Below are 24,283 nucleotides of genomic sequence, written 5' to 3' on the forward strand. Positions count from 1 at the left end.
TGGTTGAAAGTTATTGTGCTTTAGGAGATTAAAAGTCGGTGACCACTCTCTTCTGCCTTCAAAAGTTTCAGCAGAGAGATCTGCAGTCATTCTAATATTCTTCCCTTTGAATGTAATAGTTTTCTTTCTCCTGGGATCTCTGAGTATTTTCTCCTTCATATTAAGTTTAGTGAAGTTAATTATGATATGCCTGGGGGATGTCTTATTGGGGTTGAGTCGTGCTGGGGTTCTGAAGCTGTCTGCTATCTGAATTTCAGAATCTGTAGGCATGTCTGGAAAATTCTCTTTCATAATTTCATGTAGAAGGGCCTCTGTGCCCAGCCAGGCCACTTCATCTGTTTCTTGAACTACAATGATTCGGATATTTGCCTTCTTCGAATTATCCCAGAGCTCTTGGAGAGAATGATCTGATTTTGCTCTCAATTTCTCTTCGAAAGTTTGGGAGTGTTCAAAGGCTTTATCTTCAAGGTCAGAAATCCTTTCTTCTGCTTGCTCCATTCTGTTGCTGAAGGATTCTACTGTATTTTTCATATCCTTGAGGGCTATGAAGCAAATTCTTGCTTCAGTGTGTCTAAGTCTTTGGTGTTTTGTCTTTAAATTCATTAAATTCTTGAGATATCTTTTGAATTTCTCCTGGAATTCCCTAATTCCACTTTATCTTGTCTGCAATCCAAATTCTGAATTCGATTTCTGACATCTCAGCCAGTTGTTTATGAATGGGATCTTCAGTTACATCTGCCATACCTCTCCTTGGGGGGGTTGATCTATTTTGGTTATTCATGTTACCAGAGTTTTTCCACTGATTCTGCCCCATGGTTTTTTACTCCCTTTGATTTTTTCCCCTGGGGCTTTGTCAAGGGCCTGTACAGTGTTGCGGTCTGAGAAACTGAGGCGCTGTCTGATGTGGTAGGACTAAGTGGTTCTGTTTTGTTTTCAGCTGGTTTCTGTTCCACCCTAGTGAAACAGATTCTCTGGATTAAAGTCTCAGTTGTGGAGAAATATCAGCAATTAAGTCACCCCACCCCCCACCGGCAAACAACTGGAAAAGAAAAATCAAACCTTGCTACCACTGTGCACCCAGGGCACCATCAGATTTGTCCTCAGGCAATTGGTTCAGTTCAAAAAGTCAAATCAATTGTCTCAGTCTGCACCTGTCTTGGGTGAGAAGAGTTTAAGAGGTCTCTGGGAATTGGATCACAGGGGTCTGGTGACTACTCTGGTGTGGCTTGCTCCAGTGCTGCGTGGTATCAGGAGCCACCCTGCGAACAGATCAGTCTGGGAAGGTTGATACCTCCTTCCCCACCTTGCACCACTATCACATCCAGTCACTGATAGCCCTGCAGTTGGCTGACCCAGTTGCCTATAGTGAATCGGTACTCCAGGAGTTTGCACCTGCCTGAATCACAAGGAAGTCTGCCAGGCTGCTGTACTCTGCCTCTCTTTAGCAGGAAAGGGTGAGGCCTGAGAACCTTGGGTGCTTGATGAAGGTTGGGGGGTTTTCACTCAGGTCCAGTCTCACTCCTGATTAATGTTACTGACAGAACAGAACAGAACAACTCTGCGGTTCCCCTGAAGAGAAGCTGAATTGAGTTCCAAATCAGCTTGTCTTTGCTCTTGTATTGTCTATAGGATGATGATCCCCTGAGGGCCAGGTGCATCTTAGGTTTAGTAAAGTGGACCTCTGGGTCAGCCCCGCCCTGGGAGTTTTCCCGGTTTGCAAATGGAGTTGTCAGGCAAATCCTATACTCAAGAGTCTCTGGTTGCCCAGGGAGACAGGGGGTGTGGCTTCAGCATATTCGGTAGTGAGCAGTATTGCTAGCAAAAGAGGGCTGCTATTTTATGGCTGAGGCAACCGCTGCTCCAGTGTAGCTTCCTTCTGGCCAACTGTCCTCTCTCCGCTCCTGTACCCCAGAGTCTGTACTGACTGGCTGCAGCCCAGCACTGTCTACACCCCTCAAGCAGTCGCCCAAGAGTCTGGACCCCTGGGGGACAGGCCTCCAGACCTTGGAGTGAGAGCGGAGGGGAGAACAGGAACCACTGGGAGCCTGGGGTTGCAGGCAGAGAACACACACAGCTTTACACAGTTTTATGCCTGGCCGTATTGTCACCAAAAGACGGCTATCGCACTGTGCCTCAGGGAACTGCCACTCCGGTGCAGTCCCCTCTCCGCCAACTGGGACTGGCCTCCAGACCTCAGTGTGAGTGAAGGGGAGCGCTGGGAGCTCAGAATTCCAGGTAGAGACTATATACAGTTTATGCAGTTTTATGCCTCGCAGGAGGATCCCATGGCACCCTAGTAGGGGAGGTAGGTCCAGTTTTTAGAGGGTCTGTCCCGTGGAGTGTAGTGGGAGGACCTTTGAACTCTGCCTGATTGTTTGTGGGGTACTCTGAGCTGTTCTCATGGGAGAGGGGACTCCCGTACGCTTGGTGATGGATTTTGTACCTTTTGTTTGTATCCTTGTGGTCGCAGCTCACCTCAGCAGGATTGACGTGCGTTCTTCAACCTTCTCTCTTAGTGCAGCTCAAATCCACTAGGTTACTTGCTGAATTTTTGTCCTTTAACTCTCCTCCTGGACAGGAGACTCTGTGGAAAGCTGGCTTCAGTCAGCCATCTTGTCTCCTCCCCCCTCTATACTTCTTTCCAAAGTGGTTGTATTAGTTTGCAATCCCATCAACAGTGTAAAGTGTTTCCCTTTCTCCACATCTGTGTCAGCATGTTAGGTATTTCAATATATTTTTATCAAATTCAAATTCAAGAAGATGAATATCCTACTTAGCTTACCATTTAGTAGTTCAACTATATTATGATTTGTATGTTTGTCCCTTCCGGAAGTCCGGTTCAGATATAAAATAGCATGGTACTTTTAATATAAGAGGTGAGACCTTTGGAGGTGATTAAATCATGAAGGTGGAGCCCTCATGAATGGATCAGCAACCTTATAAAAGGGATGGGAAGAACTATACTCCTCTGCCCTTCCACATTTGCCAAGTGACAAAACAGCACTCAAGACACCCCTGTGGAAGCAAAGCAGTTTCATCAAAAAATGTGCGAGTACCATGTTTTTTTTTTTTTTAATTTTTTTTTTTTTGTAGAGACAGAGTCTCACCTTACCGCCTTCAGTAGAGTGCCATGATGTACACAGGACTCACAGCAACCTCTAGCTCTTGGGCTTCCGCGATTCTCCTGCCTCAGCCTCCCAAGCAGCTGGGATTACAGGCGCCCGCCACAACGCCCGGCTAGTTTTTGGTTGCAGTTCAGCTGGGGCTGGGTTTGAACCCGCCACCCTCGGTATATGGGGCTGGCGCCTTACTCACTGAGCCACAGGTACCACCCGCGAGTACCATGTTTTAATTTCTAGCCTCCATAATTGTGACCAAGAAATTAATAAAATGAACAATCTCTACTACTTTGTTAGGAATGGACTGAGAAAAAATTTGGTACTATGGTCAGATGTTGCTATTATAATTATCTAAAAATATGAAAACAGCTTTCTTAATAACAGACCTAATTACAGGCTACCCCAGTTTATCTTACTTGAAAGGACAGACAACAGGAAGGATGGCAAAAAGTACAAGTACAAAAATTTTTCTGGCAGAAACAGTGTACTCAGTTCTGGCTGAAGTCAACAGGTATGGGGGGGAAAGCACGAAGATTCAATCCAGGTTGACAGAACTTGATTACTGGAAGGAATCAGGAAATAAAAGTCTGTTACTGAATCCCTCCAGGACAACACAGAAGCCTAAACTGATTAATGGTATAAAATGTATACACTATTCCCACTTACTTCTTACAACAGATGAGTTAAATTAGAAGTTATATTCACCATTCGATAGAAAACAAAAGGCTGGCAAGTATATTCAATTCCAACTGCATATGGAAAAGGAGGCTAATAGTAAGTAGCTTGAACAGTTTGGAAAATAAAGAGAAATCATTCTACATTACTGTAAAACTTAATGAAAAACTACAGTAATCAGGCATTGTGTCATTGCAAAAGGGATAGACACAAACAACAATGAAATAGGACAAGGAACCCAGATATAGACACACAAAGTCCACCCAACAAATTTTCAGTGAAGGAACGTGAAGCAATTAAGTGAAGAAGGATCATTTTTGTATAAATAGTGCTAGGTCAACTGGACATCTAAACAGGGAAAACTAAACCTTGGCCTCAATCTCATGTGTTTTGTAAATATCAGCTGTACCTTCTTTTGCCTGCCCACAAGCTTTTAAAATTATATTCAGCCATGCTATTGGAATGTGTGTCAACCTCAGTCCTTTACTCCTATATTTGAATAAGTACAAATCAGACCCACAGTCTCAAAACACATTGTTTTATTTCTAACAAAAGAATCAAATTAAAAAAAGACAGCAACTGGAACAAAGAATTTGTTTTACTCTATTCTTTTTGGTCATAACAAATGTCATACCCAATGTCTTCTTTTACAATGTGAACCAAAGGGAGAAAATAAAAGAAGGCAGAATGAAAATAGAAGTCTTGAAGCACTAAAATATTTTATAAGAGGCAAGAACAAGAAGAAAGTATATAAACAAAGGTGAAAAAAATATGAAATAGAGTGATATACTTAGCCTTTCTCAAGTTTATCTGCCTCTATCCAAACAAGAATAAAACTGGCTTTGAAAATCACTTCCGCATATTAGTCCCAGAAATGCTGCTAACAAAAGACTTCAGAGATGAGGCACACAGGGCATAGTCTTCAGAAACCAAGGGATAAGGCTATCAAAAAAAAAAAAACCCTGAAATGACAAACTCTAGACAGCAACCAAACTCTTTCTTCAGTCCTGGCTAGGAGACAGTGATATTAAAAGCAAAGCAAAAGCAACAACAACAAAAATCACCACCATAATAAAACAGCTTTTGTGCAGCTATCACAATTCTTGAAGAGGGTAGGAGACATGTAGGAAAGGCATTAAAGAAGGAAAAGCAGAGGAGGGGGCTAAATCCTTCTGTTGTAAGGTATTCTGGTTCCCTTTTAACATGGAGCTATGATCTGTGGTTTGTTTGAGGAACATCTTTTCATGTTCTACTTCCCCCTCAAACTGTTCTTTCTCTTGGCCCTCCACCGGGTTAATCCCTGACCTCCGGGACCTTTTTGATTCCAGCTCTTCTTGAATAAAATTTGTAGTCTTCCTACCCTGATCCACTTTCCGTCGCCGCCGTCGCCTCTCCAGTGCCTGGTTGCTTGTCCGAGTCCCTTGATTCTCAGGGTTCTCCAACTATAATCATACAGTGACAAGCAGAAAGAGGTTTTGGGCCAGGGTTCAGGCTTGGGCTCCCTGCTTAGCCTGACCTCCTGGCCTGTTGGTGTCCCCCACTTACTTCTAGAAGTGTGCGGATCCTTTCTAGGTCTGGAGGCTGCCCAGCCTGCAACAGCTGCCAAATGCTATGATTTTCATCTAGAGTCACCTCAAGCAGGTCCCCCTCCATCATGAGCTCCTCCAGCGGGGCCCTGGTTGCCTCAGGCAGCTCTAACACAGGGCCAGTCAACTGCGGCAACAGTGAGGACAGCAGCTCCAGATCTGAAGGGGTTGCAGGGACAGACTGGGTTGGCAGCTATCTTTAGTCTTATTCTCACCACCACTAATGAAGGTAAGAACTACATGGGTCACTTTGTGATGTACATACCCAGACTTACCTTTTTTACTTGAACCCTCCCCTGCAGGTTTCTTCCTAGGACTCTTCTTGCTGTCTCTATTCTCCAACAACCTTTGGTCCTATCAAAGAGCAAGAATGGCTAAAGGTAACTAAACTGAAGAACCAGACGCCATTCTTTCTCTACTAATCCAAAACTTAAAAACCTTTATCTCCTACTGGACTAAGGCTGCCAGCAAGAAGTGGAATATAGGGGACAGATGCCAAATGGGGCAGGAAGGATAGGACACAGAAAGCTTACAACTAGTGGATAGAGGCAAGGCTGAAGTCCACAGAAGGGCTACTAGGGCTAGAAAATAAAAATATGACAAGATCTGGGTTGGGCAGCTCACCTTAGAAATGTTGCCACTGCCTTCTCTGAGAGGGTCAGAGGGGGTCAGAATGGCTGAAGTGTATGCAGGGGCCTCCTTGGGCCTGGCTTCTGCCTGTAGCTGTTGGCGAAGCTCAGCCAGACGTCTCAACAGAGCAGTGACATCCTCAGAGGCTAGAGCCTGTCTGGCACGGCCTTGCCAGCCAATGGCCCTCTCTGTGAGACACTGCAGGGCTTCGCCCTCAGGGAGCCGCACAGGCAGTCTTTGAAGGGCTACCAGCAGTGCTAGGATGGTTTCTAGGCGTGGGCGCCGTGAGCGCATACACAGTGGACACAGAAATTTTGTGTCCCACTCCCACCAGGCCAGAAGGGGAGACGAGTTGGGATTGGGGCTTGGAGAGCTAAGAAGGCGGGGCACCGACACACACCGCCCATGGAACCAGTCCTGACACAGGTCACACTGCAGAGCTCCCACCCCTGCTGGCACCTGTCCACACACACAGATAGAGGTTGCAGAAGAGGCTGTAGTTGATGATGCCAGTGGACTGGGCTTGGCTGAATTGCTATGACGTAGCTGCATGATACCCTCCTTCTCCTTCTGTTCTCCCTCCTTGAAGGCCACGATCTACCAAGTCCAGAACAGAGAGAAAGCAAGTCAGCAGGTATCTTTTCCCTTCTCTGGCACCATTAACTCCCACTCCCAAGTAAGAACTGACTTCCATGGTTATCTGGCTCAGATACTCTGTCATCACCCAGGTACTCCTTTTTAGGGTACTCCTAGTATCTGACTAATTCCCTTTTGGGCCAAGCTTCTTACCACAGAGCCTGGGTCTCTGAGGTCCTGTGCAGACAGCCCCAGCAGCTCTGGATCAGATCTATACAACCCCAGCTCCTTCTTCATCCACCGACTGCGCTTAATGCTATCTGAGCCGGCGTCCGCACATGGACATAGAACCTGAGGCAGACAGAGGGGAAATAACTGAGCTTTTCCCACGTCTATACCCTCTTCTGCTCCTTGCTGGTGTCCTTTTATAAAACTTCATAGGAGCCATCTCACAACAGCCAGGCCATACATATCAGACTCTGTGGGTCAGGGTCTCATGCCTCACCTCTAATAGTGTGTAGCAAGAATTCTTCTTGAGGAAGGTCTTGGAAGCTTTCTCCCGCCAGGAATGTGCTGTGAGTACCTGCACTTCTAGATGTCTTAGCTCCTCCAACCCAACAGGTAGGTCTCGACCCACAGCCACCAGGCCCTCCAAGTCATCCAAACAAGGGTAGTGGTCACCGTTCTTGAGTAACAGTAAGAGAAAGTTCAGTTTAACTATGGTCTAGATTTTTCCTGAGCAATGTGGGGGTATGCTAAATAATCACAGAACAGTAAAACTTTTTCTGAAAGAAAAAAGTGAGATTAAAAACAGTTTTCTCTATACTCCCAATTCTAATGGCTTAGACTCTAAAATTTCAGTGAGGCCAGTTACTCTGTTTTACTTTGCTTCATCTGTGTTCTTTACCAATTGATAAGTTTCTGTTCAGCTCTAGTCCATTCTCAAGTTTCCCTCTTCCCTCTATTCCTATCCCAATATCCTCAGCGCCCTTGGAACTCTCTGATCTATAACTTTTACCCTTCAGTAAACCCAATTGAGGAAATAAGATTCTCACTTGAATCTCAACCACATCAGCAATCCAAGCCTGTGCCTTCTTAAGAACTTCTTTGAGTGCCTGGATGTTAGGCAGGTGAACAGGAATGTTTTCTGTTTCACGTATTATGGCTTCCAAAGTACCTGGTGGATGTTTCTGCCTAAAAATTTTTGAGACAAGGGAAATCTATTATTAAATGTTATAAGCATATACTAAACACTATAAGCATACATAATATAAAGTTTGTCAGGTTTAGAAACAACAACGTTCCAATTCCAAGGAACTACGAAACATAGGAGGAGGTCACTATTTAAATCAAGTTCAGTACTCATGATCTAAGTACTAAGCCAGGTTAAGTTTATGGGGGGGGGAAGCAGAAAGAGGGATGGAGGGAGGAGGGTGGGGCCTTAGTGTGTGTCACACTTTATGGGGGCAAGACATGATTGCAAGAGGGACTTTACCTAACAATTGCAATCAGTGTAACTGGCTTATTGTACCCTCAATGAATCCCCAACAATAAAAAAAAAAAAAAGAAAAAAAAAGAAGTATTTTCTCAATTAATGCTTTATAACACTTAAAGATTGGCATGTGATATAGACGGGGGAATCAATGACATGTCCTATCACTTCTTCAGAGTTTAGAAAATGTCTAACTGAAACTCTGGTACTCAAGATCACTCAGAGAAACCATACTAAGGAACACCCACAATCTCTAAAAATAGATGAAGAAAGGTAGGCCCCACCTGGCCTCCAAGCAATAATGAGCTTTTTCTTCCCAGCGCTCGGCAATGGTCAGCAGTTCTTGCAGCTCAGCTCGGGCCTTGTCCACAGATGGGCTAGAGGCTATCTTGGCACCCATAACCAACAGCCCCTGCATGATGACTAAAGAGCCCCTTTGGGCTGATGGAGCCAGTGCCTGCTTCACTTCCTCTAGCCATTGCACCTGCTCCACCTGTTGCTGGAGCTGATGGGCCTCAGGAACCACCACACCCAGGTGCTGCCCCCTTTTCAGAAGGGACTGTAATTGCCCTAGACTAGAGGGCACTGAAGCCAGAGCCTCACGGGCCTCAGCTTGGTAGGCCTCCACCTGTTCCAGGACATCCTGCAAGGATACATAATAAAATGCAGTTTCTTTAGCCACTTATATTCTCACCTGAATCTGACACAACCCATCTTCTCTCAAAGGCATTTATTCTCACTTTTCAGTTATTTTCAACCGTATCCTAAAATATGATCTACTTTATATCAGTAAAACTCCTTTTCTACCCTAGAGTTCTCCCATTCTCCTTTAATTCACTCAATTTACTTCTCTAGATCCACTTTAATATACTCTTTCTCTCTGGGAAGTCTCAGGACACTCTACGCATCTGAACAAAACTCTTCACTCAGATTCTCCAATCCCAAGAGTCAGACTTTTATGTAGCCCTGTTAATGTCTTTAATTATTTTTGTGTGGAAACATCCCTTGTATTATAACCCGAAGGGATGGAGACAGTAGAGAATCACTCATTTCCACGCATTCTAGGAAAGAACTGATGTTCTCAATGTTATAAAGGGCTCTTCGGAACAATCAGATTCTCAATAATTTCCCGATATCTCAGACTTCCCAAATATTTCTTGTTAACAAAAATTCCATCATGTCCTGCTCCTCCTCACCTTGACATTCCCAATCTGATGCATGGCACAGGGCAGGCTACCCATCTGTTCCAGAAGAATCCGCAGGTCAGTCACGGTCATTTGTGTGGATTCCATCCTACAGAATCCAGGAAGGAAGAACTTGTTCACTATACTTGCCACCCTCACGTATCAAGCATTTTTAGAATGTGAACATCCACATTCCTCCCCCATGTTATAGTGTAACTACAAAGGTCATTTTCTAAGTTGACAAACATTGAACTTATCAGTTAAGATAAAAAACAAAAAAACAATTACTTGACATTTTTTTGAAAGTTGACAGAGAAGAGACCAAAGGTATTGAAGTCAAGAGATTCCAACTTTCTGAGGTAATGTAATAGTATAGATCTGATATCATTAGATAGATGAATTATAAATACTATCAATTCAATGCCAGGATAATAAGGAAAAAAGAAATATGAATAGGTGTATTTTTAAGAGGGAACAAAATTTGAGATGGATCCTAGATAATTCTATTTTCTATAGTAATTCCCTTAAGAATCAAAATAAAGAATGATACCTAAAAATTAGGTATCTGAGGATACCTGAGTAGTAGCTTTCACAGTAAGGTAAGAAATGATAAAAAGAATTTAAAATAAAAAGCAACAGAATAAAAGGCAGAAGTATTAAATGTCAAAATAATGTTTATTGCAGCCCTATTCATAATTGCTAAATCATGGAAAAAGCCCAAGTGCCCATCGATCTACGAATGGATTAATAAATTGTGGTATATGTACACCATGGAATATTATGCAGCTTTAAAGAAAGATGGAGACTTTACCTCTTTCATGTTTATGTGGATGGAGCTGGAACATATTCTTCTTAGTAAAGTATCTCAAGAATGGAAGAAAAAGTATCCAATGTACTCAGCCCTACTATGAAACTAATTTACGGCTTTCATATGAAAGCTATAACCCAGTTACAACCTAAGAATGGGGGAAGGGGAAAGGGAAGGGAGGGAGAGGAGAGGTGGGCAGAGGGAGGGGGATTAGGGGGATTACACCTGTGGTGCATCTTACAAGGGCATATGTGAAACTTAGTAAAAGTGGAATGTAAACATCTTAGCACAATAACTAAGAAAATGCCAGGAAGGCTATGTTAACCAGAGTGATGAAAATGTGTCAAATGGTCTATGAAACTAGTGTATGGTGCCCCATGATCACATTAATGTACACAGCTATGATTTAATAAAAAAAAATAATAAATAAAAAAAAAGAACTGTGCTAAGAAAAAAAAAACGGTCAAAATAATGAACATGCTTCAGATAAAGAAATAACAGTTCATTTTGTCAAAAGAGGAACAGTACTGAGTGACTGTAAGTTCTAAGACATAGTTTTTAAGAATAATTGTCTGCAAGAAGAGAACTGCAGAGGCCAGGAAGTTAGATGCATGAGGAAAACTTGAGATAAAGATCTTAAGTGTTAAGATTCATGGCTATTTCATTATCATAGGCTTAAGAAAGAAAAGCTTTATTTTTTTTGAACTATAGCAGGGAAAGGACTTACCTATGAAAAAAGAATTCATTTTAAACCCTTCACATGGAAAAGAAACTTAGCAATGAGAAAACAAGTTAAAAACAATAAGCAGAAATAGAGTATTAAAATAACATGTTTCAAAAGTTTGACACAGTTGAAAATAATTATGAAACATAGGAAAATAACAAACTCAGGTGGCACAAAAAAAGCACAACAGCAATCTATCTTTCTAGTATCTATTTTTTCAATCATGTCTCAGGTTATTAATGACTTATTGGAGGCTAGTATAATAGTTTTCTGAACAAGTTATTTTTCATAAATTAGATCCCGTCCAATTCTGTTTTATCTACCCTATAAATTAATCTAAAATAATGAATTTTCTAGTGTATGTGTTACCATATGTACTTCTTCACCCCAAAATATTTTACTGTTTTGTCAGTTTATTGAAATAATTACTTAAATTCTCAGGTATAGAATTTTTTCCAAATCTTGAAAGTATGATGATGGTATTTTAATGGCGATTACACTGAATCTATAGATTGCTTTGCCAAGTATAGACATTTTAACAATATTAATTCTTACCAGCCATGAGCAAGGTATAGTAAATATATGTCACCATGGTAGTGGTGATAGAAGACAACCTTTTCTTGTTTCAGTTCTGAGTGGAAAAGTTTTCAGTTTTATTCCATTCAGTATAATCGCACCTGTAAGTTTGTTGTACAGAGCTTTAATCGGTTTAAGGAATGTGCTACGTATGCCTATATTCTTCAGAGTTCTAATTAGAAAAGTATGTTGAATTTTACTGAATGCTTCTACATCTATTGAGAAGATCATGTAATCTTTGCTTTTGCTGTTGATATAGTAAATTATGTTTATGGACTTGCATATGTTAAATCAGCCTTGCATCCCTGGGATCATGATGTATGACTTTTTTTTTGGGTGGGGGGGAGACAGTCTCACTATGTTGCCCTCTGTAGGGTGCTATAGCATCACAGCTCACAGCAACCTCCAACTCTTGGGCTTAAGAAATTCTCTTGCCTCAGCCTCCCATGTTAACTGGGACTATAGGTGCCTGCCACAATGCCTGGCTATTTTTTTGTTGCAGTTGTCAATTGTTTTACCTGGCCAGCCTTGGTGTATGTGGCTGGCACCCTAACCACTGTGCTATGGGCACGGAGCCATGATATATGACTTTTTTTGCGGTGGGGGAGGGGTAAGAGCTGTTGCCCTGGGTAGAGTGCTGTCGCTTCGGCAGGGGGTAGAGTGCCATGGCTCACAGCAACCTCCAACTCCTGGGTTCAAGCGAGTCTCAGGCTGGGTCACAGGTGCCTGCCACAATGCCTGGCTATTTTTTTTGGTTGTAGCTGTCACTGTTGTTTGGCAGGCCCAGCTGGATTCGCACCCGCCAGCCCAGGTTTATGTGGCTGGCGCCTTAGCCGCTTGAGCCATAGGCACAGAGTCATGATATATGACTTTTTAATGAGAAGCCTTAATCTATTGGCTAGGATTTTTTTTTTCGGTTTTTAGCCAGCACTGGGTTTGAAACCCCCACCTCCAGTATATGGGGCCAGTGCCTTACTCCTTGAGCCACAAGGGCCGCCCCCCAGTATTGGCTAGGATCTGATTGAGAATTTTTACATTAGCGAAATTGGTCTGAAGTTCTGCTTTTTGATTGGGTCTTTTCCTGTTTTGGTATCAGGGTGATATGTGCTTTACAGAATGTGTTGGGGAAGAGTCCTTTCTCAAATTTTTTGGAATAGCTGTTGTAGTATGAGTATAAACTCTTCTTTGAAGGTTTGATAGAATTGTGGTGTGTAGCCACTTGGACAAGGGATTTTATTTGTTGGGAGATTTTTTATTGTTACATTGCTCTCAGTGCTTGAAACTGGTCTGTTCAGATCTATTTCTTCTTCAGTCTAGAGAGAGGGTGGGATTCCAAGTACTGATCGATTTTTCCATGTTATCAAATTTCCTTTAATGTTGCAGAAGTTCTATTTGTATCCTAGGATGTGATACACACTGGCAGAAAAGAATCCTTATACAATAAATGGACTGGGAGAACTGGATAACTACATGTAAAGACTCACTAAAATTGATTCAAGATAGATAAAAATTCTAAATCTAAGGCAAGAAACAATAAAAATCCTTGAAGAAAAAAAGTGTGAACACTTGAAGGTATCAGCCTGGGGAAAGACTTTATGAAGACTCCAGTGGCAACTAATACAACAACAAAAATAAACAAATGTTACTTAATTAAACTGAATAATTTTTGTAAGCTAAGGAGACAACAACCAAAGCAAAGAGACAATCATCAGAATGGTAAAAGACATTTGCATATTGGCAATCAGACGAAAACTTGATAACTAGAATCCATAGAGAATTAATCAACATAAAAAGAGCCAATGATCTCTTTTATCAATGGGCAAGTGATATGAATATAATCTTCTCTAAAAACGACAAGACGAATGCTAACAAACATATGAAAAAATGCTCACTGTCCCTAATTATCAGAGAAATGCAAATCAAAACCACCCTGAGATGTCACCTAATCCCAGTGAAAATGACTCACATCACAAATTCTCAAAGCTGCAGATGCTGGCGTGGATGTGGAGAGAAGGGAACACTTTTACACTGCTGGTGGGACAGCAAACTAATACAAACTTTTTGGAAGTAAGTATAAAGAACCCTCAAAGAGCTCAAACAAGATCTCCCATTTGATCCTGCAATCCCATTTCTAGCCATCTACCCAGAAGAAAAAAAAAATTCTTTTATCATAAGGACATTTGCACTAGACCGTTCACTGCAACTCAGTTTACAATTGTCAAATTGTGGACACAACCTAAATGCCCACCAACCCAGGAAGGCATTAACAAGCTGTAGTATATGTATGGAATACTATTCAGCCGTTAAAAAAGATGGAGACTTTACATCTTTTGTATTAACCTGATGGAGGTGGAACACATGCTTCTTAGTAAAGCATCACAAGAATGAAGAAGCAAGAATTCAGGGTCCTAGATTCTGATATTAGGACAACTGATGCTAGTATATAGGAGGGGTGGGAGAATGGGGTAGCTGAGAGAGGAAAGGAGGGAGATGGGTGGGGGGTACAAATGTGTGACACACTTCTTGGTAGCAGGACACAATTATAAGAGGAACTTTAACAAATGCAAGCAGGGTAACCTACTTCTTTGTATCCTCAATTCCCCAACAATAAAAATAAATAAATAAATAAATTAATTAATTAATTCTCAGGTAAAGACTGGTTCAAATTGATACCCTTACTTTTTCTTCTTCATGTCCACATTCGGACTTTATACCAAATGACAAAAAATTCCCACCTGTGTCTAAAATTCCTTACTACTAAATGCATCTTCAATTTTTTAAGTTACAATTTGAATTTTTAAATATGTATTATGTGATTTACAGCTACCACTATCCCTACTTTAACCTGAAATTTACAGTGTATGTACAATTATACTATATAACATTATGTCAAATGATAAATTACATAATCATGGTAGTCCCATAAGATTATAAAAGATTATAAAGTCCCATAAGATAATAAGATGTTACCTAGTAATATTTTAGCCCTCTTTACAAAACAAAGCATTACTTACATGTGTGGTGATGCTGTTAAAAAGTTGCCAGCTGTATAAAAGTACAGCATATATAATTGTGTAAATGTGCTAATACTTAATGATAAACAACCATTACATTATATATTACAAAATATATAGCATAGTAAATATGTACAAAATTACATATTTACTATGCTATATATTTTATCATATTAAAGTATATTTCTTATAATTAAAATAAAAAAGCTGTAACACCATCTTAGCAGATCCTTCAGGAGGTATTCCTGAAGAAGCCATTGTCATCACAGATGAAGGATCAGGATCCATTGTAAGGTTAGGCTAATGTGTGTGTGTTAGAAAAACATGTGTATAAAAAGGTTGTGGCATAAGGATTTATTTTTATACATCATGACAGTATTTTTGTTTTGTAAAGTAAATTTTATTACATTGCAAAAGGGTCAAAAGTGAAAAAAGTTTAAAGCTGAAAATATAAAAGTTACAGGAAGATAAAACCAACCTTATTGAAAAATATATATATATATTTTTAATAAATTTAGTGTAGAGTGTTTATAAAGTCCTCATTAGTGCACAGAAATGCCCTAGGCTTTCAGGTTCACTTATCATTCACCAACTCACCCAGAGCAACTAGGTAAATTATTTTTTATCTTTTATACCCTATTTTTACTATTCCTTATCCATGTACACATATACTTAGTATGTGCTAACAGAATTGAGTATTGTCAAATAGTGCACAGGTATATGGCCCAGGAGCAGTAAGCTATACTCTAACACTTAGGCAGGTGTCCTCAAATTTTTTAAACAGGGGACCAACAGGGGGCCAGTTCACTGTCCCTCAGACTGTTGGATGGCTGGACTATAGTTTAAAAAAAAAAACTATGAACAAATTCCTATGCACACTGCACATATCTTATTTTGAAGTAAAAAAACAAAACAGGGACAAATACACTGCCTCATGTGGCCTACGGGCCACAGTTTGAGGACCCGTGGCTTAGGGTATGCAGTAGCTAGCTACACCTCTAGGTTTGTATGAGTTTGCATACTGTTTGCCCAATGACAAAATACCCTAAAGATTAATTTCTCAGTGTACCCTGTTGTTAATGTGACCCATTGTCTGTATGCAAATAATCGTTTGCTTGATTTTTCAATCTAAAGAATGTATATATTTACTCTTATTAGCAAAGGACAGGCAAATAAATTGGAGGAGATTGTTTCAACTTCTAAAATTTTACAACTATGTAGCCAATAATAAATTTTGTAGCAAACTCAATGTCTGAATAATTTCATGAGATTTGCTAAGAAATAGAGCAGGCCTACAATTTTCTACTTCATCTTCATTATTGTCATTTATGGTGAAAGTCTGAACTATGTATCATTCCCAAAATAGTCTACTTTACCAATTTCTACTTTATATTATATTGTTTTCTGATCATGTATTACCTATTTTCATTATTTGCCCATTATAGGCTCCTTTGCCTTCATTTAGGTATTTACATAAATTTTGGTTACCAATAAAGCTATACGTAACACACATTTTTCTAAGTGGATTATATTCTGTCAATTCTGTTTCTCATTTTCACACACTGCCACCCTTTTTTGCCATCTCCTCCTATAACATACCTGGCCACTTGACCACTGACCAGTCCCAGCACTTGGGAAATACAAGCCTCTGCCTCACTCAGGCAGTTTTTCAATTGCTGAAGCAGCTCAGTATTAGGAAACCTCCTTTCATGAGCTTCAGACTCCAGTGCTTGTAGCTCTTCAAAGCCTAGAGAAAGTCCAAGTGGCAAGAGGTAGGGAGTGTTATCAAAAAGCAGAAAAGAAAGACTGAAAAGGGGCGGTGCTTGTGCCCCAGTGAGTAGGGCACTGGCACCGTATACCGAAGGTGGCGTGTTCAAACCTGACCCCGGCCAAACTGCAACAACAACAACAACAACAACAACAACAAAAAATAGCCAGGCGCTGTGGCGGGCACCTGTAGTCCCAGCTACTCCGAACTAGAGAGCAAGAGAATTGCCTAAGCCCAGGTACTGGAGGTTGCTGTGAGCTATGTGACGCCACTGTACTGTACTGAGGGCGATAAAGTAAGACTCTTACCTCTTCAGGAGAAAAAAAAAAAAAGAAAGCCTGGAAATATTGAAAGGAAAATAGAACTTGTTTCAAGGTGTCTTTTCATTTTTCATCACTTACTGCGTTTCCGGCCATCCTCCACTTCCAAGGCCACTCGCACTTTGTTAGCCCAGGTGTCAAAAGACTCAGCTCGAATCTTTAGTTTATGCAACATAGTGGGGAGCTCATCCAAAGTGTACCGATACCTGCAGAGAGCAGGGAAGAGCATATCTGGTCCAGAACTGTAACTTCTTCCAGGTTCTCCCATTAAGCTCTATGCTTACCGTAGGTATTGCCGGCTACTCGAGCATTTGCAGAGGTCATTAATATGAGAAAGGCAGACAAGACCATCTGGGCAGTCATAGCAGGCCAAGGCTGATAGGAAGCACGTGGTCTTGCACTTGATGCATTGGCGTTCATCATCTGGAAGCAGCTCGAAAGCCTCTCGCTCAGCCTCTGTGACACCCTGGGGGTGTTCAACCCAGATATACTGTAAAGACTAGGACTATAGTTGTGGATACCCCACCTCAGACAACATTAAGCCCTGCTGCAGGCTCAACCTTATAAGGATAGCTGTAGAGAAATTGGAAGAAAACATATTAACAGTCTCTGTTTTTCCATTTCTAAACACATTACTTAAAAGATGAGGCACAGATGTTGGTCTGTGTCTTGCTACTACATCATACTTGACTATGTTACGAAGCCCTGCTGTCTACTCCACCTGTCTACTCCTGCTGTCTAGCCCACCTTCTCCAACAGGGCCTTTCGCAGACGTCGCTCCTCCTGAACCATAATGAACATCTCTTTGTGCACAGCCACTGCTAGATTCAGATCCAATTTCTCTGGGAAGGCAGCCATCTTGCAGATAAGCTCCTCATGGGAGAAAACACAGTAACGCCGGAGGCGGCGGTAGTGTTCAATGCACTGGCGTCCAGCAGGTAGCTGCAAGTACATTTAACATTGTGTGTGGCTATCAGGAGAACATGATTCTTAACTTCTCCACAACATCCCCTACCCATGTTCTTGATACCTTTTTACCTGTAGGACCATCACATTGCAGACTCACCCAGTCAGCAGTGCAAAAATTGACAGCCTCAGCAAAGTTATAGCCTTGATTAAATCCACTGTGGTAAGCACGAGGGAAAGTGATGACAAATTCACCTGCACACTGGTTTGTGCGAACAACCTGAAACATGAAAGGAAAACAGAAAGGTGTGTGGGTCAGAATTAATGACACAATGTGAACTTAAGAGTATCTCCAAATCCTGTAACAGATGCAGAAAGACTGGAAAGAAACAAAGACTTTACCTACATTATGTCCCTTATAAAGAAAATAAGACTATGAAGGTAAAAAGTAATAGCTGGAGAAAAGGACAAAGAAAATAATGTGCAATTTAAAAAAAGTCTACAAAAAATTGAATTCTAACCTTCTATAAAAAAGCAAAAAAAAAAGAAAATTTAAAGTAATAAAGTCACCAAAAATAAGTGACAAACTCCAAAATTTTAATGTTTTACTAAAAGAATAACTTAGTGCCAAAACATCTTAAAAACTCCATAATACAAACTCCTCAAACCAGAATATTCAGTAAATTAAAAGTTCTGAATTTTAGTTAAATAGTGCTTCCAACTCAGCAGCTACCTTTGGACAGCAGCCTGAGATGCCGGTACCAAGGAGCACAATATGGACCTGTATTTAAAGACCCTGAGTAGTGAGTTTTGATCTATCTGATGGCTTCCTGTAAGAGCTTGACTTTCTTTCACTTATTTAAGGGCTTCCCTAAAACAGACAAAGCTTTCCAGGCTGTTTTATTAGCCATGCCCACCTGTGCTGAGGGAAAACAAACAAACAAAAAAACACTGGGTAAATAGCAACCTTTCTTATGTGCCTAGGAGGAAAATCTTAAGGAAAGATATTTAGGAAACAAGCTTCTATTTATTCCTGGAATTGAAAGATGCACACTCAGAAAAACCCTATGACCTTAAGTTCTCACCTCCATCTGACTTTAATGCTCTGTCTGAGCAGAAGATAAGGTCTAAAGAAGTTTTAAAATCACTGAAAACGTTTCCCCAAACCCACAGTCTCTGAAAAGACAGGAGAGGTTTTTCTTCTTTTTTGGGAGGGGGCGGGGAGGATGTTAAGAACACTTGTCAGATTTCTGTATGACCACGATGCTATCAGGACACAGAAAAAGAGCAGACTTTACAAGATTATATGAAAAGATACGCAACATCATTAGTAATTAAGAAAATGTAAATTAAAAGCACATGCGATATTACTTCTCACCACTATGACAGTCATAAAAAGAAAGAAAAGACAAAGTAATGATGAGGATGTAGAGAAATTTGAATCGTTGTGTAAGACGAGCAAGAACATAAATAGCCATGAAATTTCTGTAAAAAACAGTATACAACTATATGAAAAAGTTCAAAAAGAAAATTACTGCAAAATTATACCACTTCTTGGTATCTACTGAAGTATTAAAAGCAAAATATTAAACAGATGCTTATAAACAAATTGTTTAAAGCAGAATTATTTATGATAGCCAAGAAGTAGAAACAACATAACACAACTGATACCCAAGAGATGGATACACTAAGCTGTATGTCCACACAATGAAATATTATTCAACTGTAAAAAGAAATAAAATTCTGACACACATTACAATGTGGATGAACTCTGAAAAATTACCCTAAATAAAAGAAGCCAGACATATTTCATAATTCCATTTGTAGGTCACATATTTTTTTTTTTTTTTAGAGACAGTTTCACTTTATGGCCCTCCGTAGAGTGCTATGGCATCACACAGCTCACAGCAACCTCCAACTCCTGGGCTGAAGCGATTCTCTTGCCTCAGCCTCTCAAGTAGCTGGGACTACAGGCGCCCGCCACAACGCCCAGCTACTCTTTGGTTGCAGTTCAGTCGGGGCCTGGTTTGAACCCGCTACCCTCGGTATATGGGGCCGGCGCCTTACCGACTGAGCCACAGGCGCCGCCCTGTAGGTCACATATTTTATAATTCCATTTACAGTAAAAACAGACAATCCACTCTGCTTAGCTTCCCAGAGTGCTAGGATTATAGGTGTGAGCCCCTGAGCCTGGACAAACTGCAAGATATGCTGATTAACATTTTCACAATCAAATACATTAACATATGAAGAACCTGAGCCTCAAAAAAGAAGGCAAGAGAAAAAAATGGACTTGAAAGAATATTCAAAGAAAATAATGGATAAACAATTTCCAAATCAGAGTAATCTGTACAATCAAGTTCACTGCACTTAACTTGCACACAGAGTATATCAATCTGTCAAATGATAAAATGCTGAGCAGCAAAAAAGAAGTGACACAACATACAACCACTCTTTAATAAGATTATCAGAAGATTTCTCATTAGAAATCACAAAGGCCAAAAGGCAGAGGGGTGGTAGTAAAAGCAATGAAATGAGGAAAATAATGTTAGAAGAAAAATTTTAAAAAATCCACAACTAAGGGAGTCTGCTGTTAGCTGACCTGTCTACAAAAATACAAAATGATTCCTTCAGTTAAAAAACACTAATAAGTAATCTAAATCTATAGAAAGAAGTAATAACACCAGTAAAGATACCAATATTACCTATGTAAGTATAAACACTAGTATTACATATATGGAACAAGTGAAACGAAAAGCAAAAAAAGGTAAATAAGAACAGAATTAGTCTCAAAAAAAATTAGATTTGTGAGAAAAATAGTATAACTAGAAAGCTTGCTGACTTCATTATCTTCAAAATATTAAGAAACAGGAGTAATATTAGAAAAAGAAAAAAAAAGGATATAAATTAGAACGCATAAAAAAATGCAATGCAAGAAGCCTTAGAGCTTTTGTTCAAATAGAAAAACTGAGGGAGCTGGCTATAATGTAAAGAGTGATGTAGCAGTCAACTAAAAATTTACTTTCCAAACAAGAAAAGGCAGATATAAAATGTTGTAAGATAGAAACTAACCTGGTTAACTCCCACAAATTGCTTTTCTCTTGCAAAACAAGCTGATATAAATGAATTCTGGAAATACCCAAAAGGCTAAAAGTCCCTCATGTCCACCGAGGCTTTATAAAATTAGAATTTATTCCCATTTATTCCCAAAAAGATTAAGAAAAAAATTTGGCTTGCTGTCCGTAGCACAGTGGTATGGAGCTGGCCACACGCACCTAGGCTGATGGGTTTGAACCCGGCATGGGCCAGTTAAATAACAATGACAACTACAACAAAAAAATAGCCAGTTATGATGGTGGGCAGCTGTAGTCACAGCTACTCAGAAGTCTGAAGCAAGACAATCACTTAAGCCCAAGAATTTGAGGTTGCTGTGAGCTGTGACAGCACTCTACCAAGGATGACATAGTGAGACTCTGTCGCAAAAAAAAAAAAACAAAACAAGAGAACTAATGCTTGAGTAGAAGACACATTAAAAGGCCAAGATCCAGGTTTGACTTTTTGTTTCAAAAATTTAACTCTTTTATCTATTGTCTTCCTTTTAGGTACCCAGTGCACTGTACAGCACTAAAGTTTGGCTGCATAGCAAAAGAAAAGGGATGATGCTAACCCTACAACTTTATTTCCTTCCAAACTAGTTTTCCTTCATTCCCGTCTCATGCTAGACCAGGCATTAAGTTTGTTTTACCCCTTGTCCCTCATTTCCTGGTACTCACTGGCACACCATGGGACATGAGGGTGTTAGGATTCATGAGGGTTACAAGCTGGTGTAAGAGGTCAGGCTGGCTATCAAACAGTTCAGGTGTCAGCCTCTTCATCACTTCCTCCAAATGTTCTGCTGCTAGTGAGGGTACCCCATACCAGGTCTTTGGCTCACCCCTGCTCAAATAGAGAGGAGACACATAAAGTCTTAATGTACATACAAATTAGGGAAGCTTGATACCAATCCTAGTAATTGGGGCACCCACTTACCAGTGCAAATAGTTAATGGAGTAACTCCAGTGATCCTCAATATGCCAACAAAATGCTGAGAAAACCATGCCTACGTAGAGCCAGGGCACCTTCATGCCTGAGATGTCTGCATTGATGTGGCAGAGAACAGACTGATCCAGAACTGGCATCACATTCAGATTCCAACCACTATTTGCATATTCCTAGAAGGTCAGAGATTTGTCAGAATGAGTAGGAAGATTGAATAAAGGCAAACTGAGAGAGAAATACAGGAAGAAAAATGTCTTCTTAGAGTGTGCTTCTTGTTAGCATGCATCGTCCTTTATAAAGTATACTGTAATGTGAATGTCCATATATAACTTTTGAATAAAAATCTTTTCTTTTCTGGAGAGGTCAAAATATATATTAATCATTAGAAGTCAAAATATATATTAATCATAATCCAGATTAAGATTCATCTGTCGACCCCACCCCCCAAATATTCTTCATAAATATTCTCTAAAATCACTTTATCTTATTCAGGTATCAGTTATAACAGAGATGCTCTGTCAGTCCTCTAAAATTGAGACTCAACATGTTAATCCTTAAGTACTTCTTACACATCTTCTTAATATCATAATTGTATTTTCTTTTTATCTTCTGTATTATTGGTGAAAAAACAATTATGCTCCAATCTTTTCTAAATCTTAGTTTATATTGGGCATTCAAATAGGATATTTCAAGCTCTTTTCTAATTTTCAATTACTAAATTAATTATACAATGTTGCACTGTTTTCTTCATTGTGTTTTGAAACTCAACATATTAATTAATTTGTTTTTGGAGTATCACAAAACTTCTGTCTAGAGAGGTGTATCAGTAAAATCTCAGAGTAGGGATCCTAGAGAGACATTTTTCTCCACAGAAAAACTGAGAAAAAATTGGCAAAACTGACAGATTCAACTTCATTAAAACTGAGTAACACTCTAAGTTTCATTGCATGAAAAGAAAAAGGTTCTTAACTTAGAAAAGCACTATCACACTTTAACTTACCTTTGCCCACTACCAACTCCCTAGTGTTAAGTGCTAATTTGAAGGCAGCAGCCTACATTTCTGGTATGAGTTCTCTTCTGAAAAATCAGAGACAACCTTGTTCTCAAGAACTGTGTTTGTTTTTATCTATCTGGGATCTGGGAGAATGCTCTAGAAGCATTCTACATGGGCTTACTATGCTTAACGCAAAAACCACCTCAGGGTTGAAAGACAATTTTTTGGAAACCCATTGCTCCAAAAACTGACAGACAAGTAAACTAACCATTCACTCCTAGAGAAAAGGACATCAATTGGGGGAAATAACAGACATGACAAAAACCCTAGGTGTGAGATGCTTACATTCCTAGGAACTTAGAAGACCCATACAGGCAATTTCAAAAAAGATCTTACAAGTCCCAGTATAGCTCTGATGGCCTTCAGGAGCTGTGTAAGCAGGAAGTGAAAGCTAAAAAGATTTGTAAATAAGATTATTTAAGCATTGAAAAATCACACATAGGGATAATATGGAACAAGGAACTGAGAGACACATCAAAGACATGTGACAAAGAATACAGTGTTCAGCACCAATAGTTTAGAAAAGTGACTAAAAACAAATAGCACCCAGAAGAAGCAAAAACAAATACAGAGGGTTTGTAATTGATTTCCAGGGTAACAACATTAAAATATTCAAATATCAAATGTTAACAATTACAAGAAATGCAAAACTAAACAAAAACCAGAAAATACGTCCCATTCAAGGAAAATAATAATAGAAACTCTCCTTGAGAAAGCAGATGTTGAATTTTTCAGAACAAACTAAATTAAGTGTCTTAAATAAATTCGGAAGCTAAAGTAAGCCATATAATAAAATGAAAAAAACCTGGAAAGCAATTTCTCTATTAATAGTCTCAAATAAGAAAAAGAAAGTAAAAAGCAAACTATAAGAACTTATCAAATATAACAAAAGCAAACAACTGTAAGAACTTATCAAATATAACTTCTGAAGCTGAAAAATACCTTAACTATAGTGAAATTCTCACTAGTTCAACAGTAGATGTAAGAATCACAAAAAAAATGTTTAAAAACTTGTAGATAAAGTTGTATCCACTTCTGAAGGACAAAAAAAGAATAGAAAGACAAATAAACAGAGCCTAAGACAGCTGAAGAACACCATGAAGAGAATTATATACACAACAAAATCATGGACAGAGAGAAGGGAAATAGACAGAAAACTTCAAAAATACTGGTGGAAAACTTCTCAAACTGGATGAAAGACATCTACATAGCCAATAAACTCAATGCACTCTAAGGAAAAAAAAAAAGCCCTCAGAAAAGTTCTATACCTCACAGTCAAACTACTGAAACACGGGGAATATTAGAATCAACAAGGTAGAAGTGACATCTTTCTTATAAAGGTGTTATCAGTTTGATTAACAGACTAGTTCTCATCAGAAACTAGAGACCAAAGGAAGAGTACCATCAGTAAGATGATGAACAATTCCCCTGCTTCATTCCCTACCCACAAAAAAATGAACTTACTGAATGAATAATATTCAGGCAGGCATATTACCCTGAATGTCCCAGAGTGAAGAATGAGGTTATAACAGTCCCTTGAACTACAGAACCAAAAAGAGGTTTGCTCTTGCAGCTGTACCATCTATACCCTGATCTGGACCACCACCACACACAGAGAATTTCCCTGCACCCTGATTTCTACAGTGGGAAAAGTGAGTTGGACACAAACACCCAGCTTCTCTGCCATTTGGGAAAGCTCACAGGAAGTTCACTTCTGTCAAGTTTCATAAGAATCAATGGGAGGATTGGCAACTATGGGAACACCTGAGATCAGTGAGGAACAAAGAATGGAGATGAATGCACAGCAACAGGC

General features: G+C 39.8%; 1 protein-coding gene across 5 annotated transcripts in view; it reads right to left on the reverse strand.

Moving 5' to 3' along the window:
- Positions 1 to 4,311: 4,311 nt before the first annotated feature.
- LOC128579115 (lysine-specific demethylase 5D) overlaps positions 4,312 to 24,283 on the reverse strand; it is a 57,799-nt gene continuing 37,827 nt past the window's right edge. For 4 of the 5 annotated variants that reach the window (XM_053581375.1, XM_053581374.1, XM_053581378.1 and 1 more), the window contains 16 exons: positions 21,408 to 21,589; positions 21,152 to 21,314; positions 17,539 to 17,658; positions 17,220 to 17,414; positions 16,757 to 16,938; positions 16,554 to 16,678; positions 15,984 to 16,131; positions 9,275 to 9,371; positions 8,363 to 8,721; positions 7,642 to 7,780; positions 7,092 to 7,271; positions 6,800 to 6,937; positions 6,005 to 6,607; positions 5,656 to 5,734; positions 5,340 to 5,539; positions 4,312 to 5,236 (listed from right to left, as the gene is read on the reverse strand). In XM_053581375.1, the coding sequence (XP_053437350.1) occupies positions 4,889 to 5,236; positions 5,340 to 5,539; positions 5,656 to 5,734; positions 6,005 to 6,607; positions 6,800 to 6,937; positions 7,092 to 7,271; positions 7,642 to 7,780; positions 8,363 to 8,721; positions 9,275 to 9,371; positions 15,984 to 16,131; positions 16,554 to 16,678; positions 16,757 to 16,938; positions 17,220 to 17,414; positions 17,539 to 17,658; positions 21,152 to 21,314; positions 21,408 to 21,589 (3,258 nt within the window). In that variant the 3' untranslated portion in view covers positions 4,312 to 4,888. The remainder of the gene's footprint in view (positions 5,237 to 5,339; positions 5,540 to 5,655; positions 5,735 to 6,004; positions 6,608 to 6,799; positions 6,938 to 7,091; positions 7,272 to 7,641; positions 7,781 to 8,362; positions 8,722 to 9,274; positions 9,372 to 15,983; positions 16,132 to 16,553; positions 16,679 to 16,756; positions 16,939 to 17,219; positions 17,415 to 17,538; positions 17,659 to 21,151; positions 21,315 to 21,407; positions 21,590 to 24,283) is intronic. The other variant, XM_053581376.1, reaches the window with a different exon arrangement.

This window comes from Nycticebus coucang, chromosome Y (assembly GCF_027406575.1).
Source record: "Nycticebus coucang isolate mNycCou1 chromosome Y, mNycCou1.pri, whole genome shotgun sequence".
NCBI classification, from domain to species: Eukaryota; Metazoa; Chordata; class Mammalia; order Primates; family Lorisidae; genus Nycticebus; species Nycticebus coucang.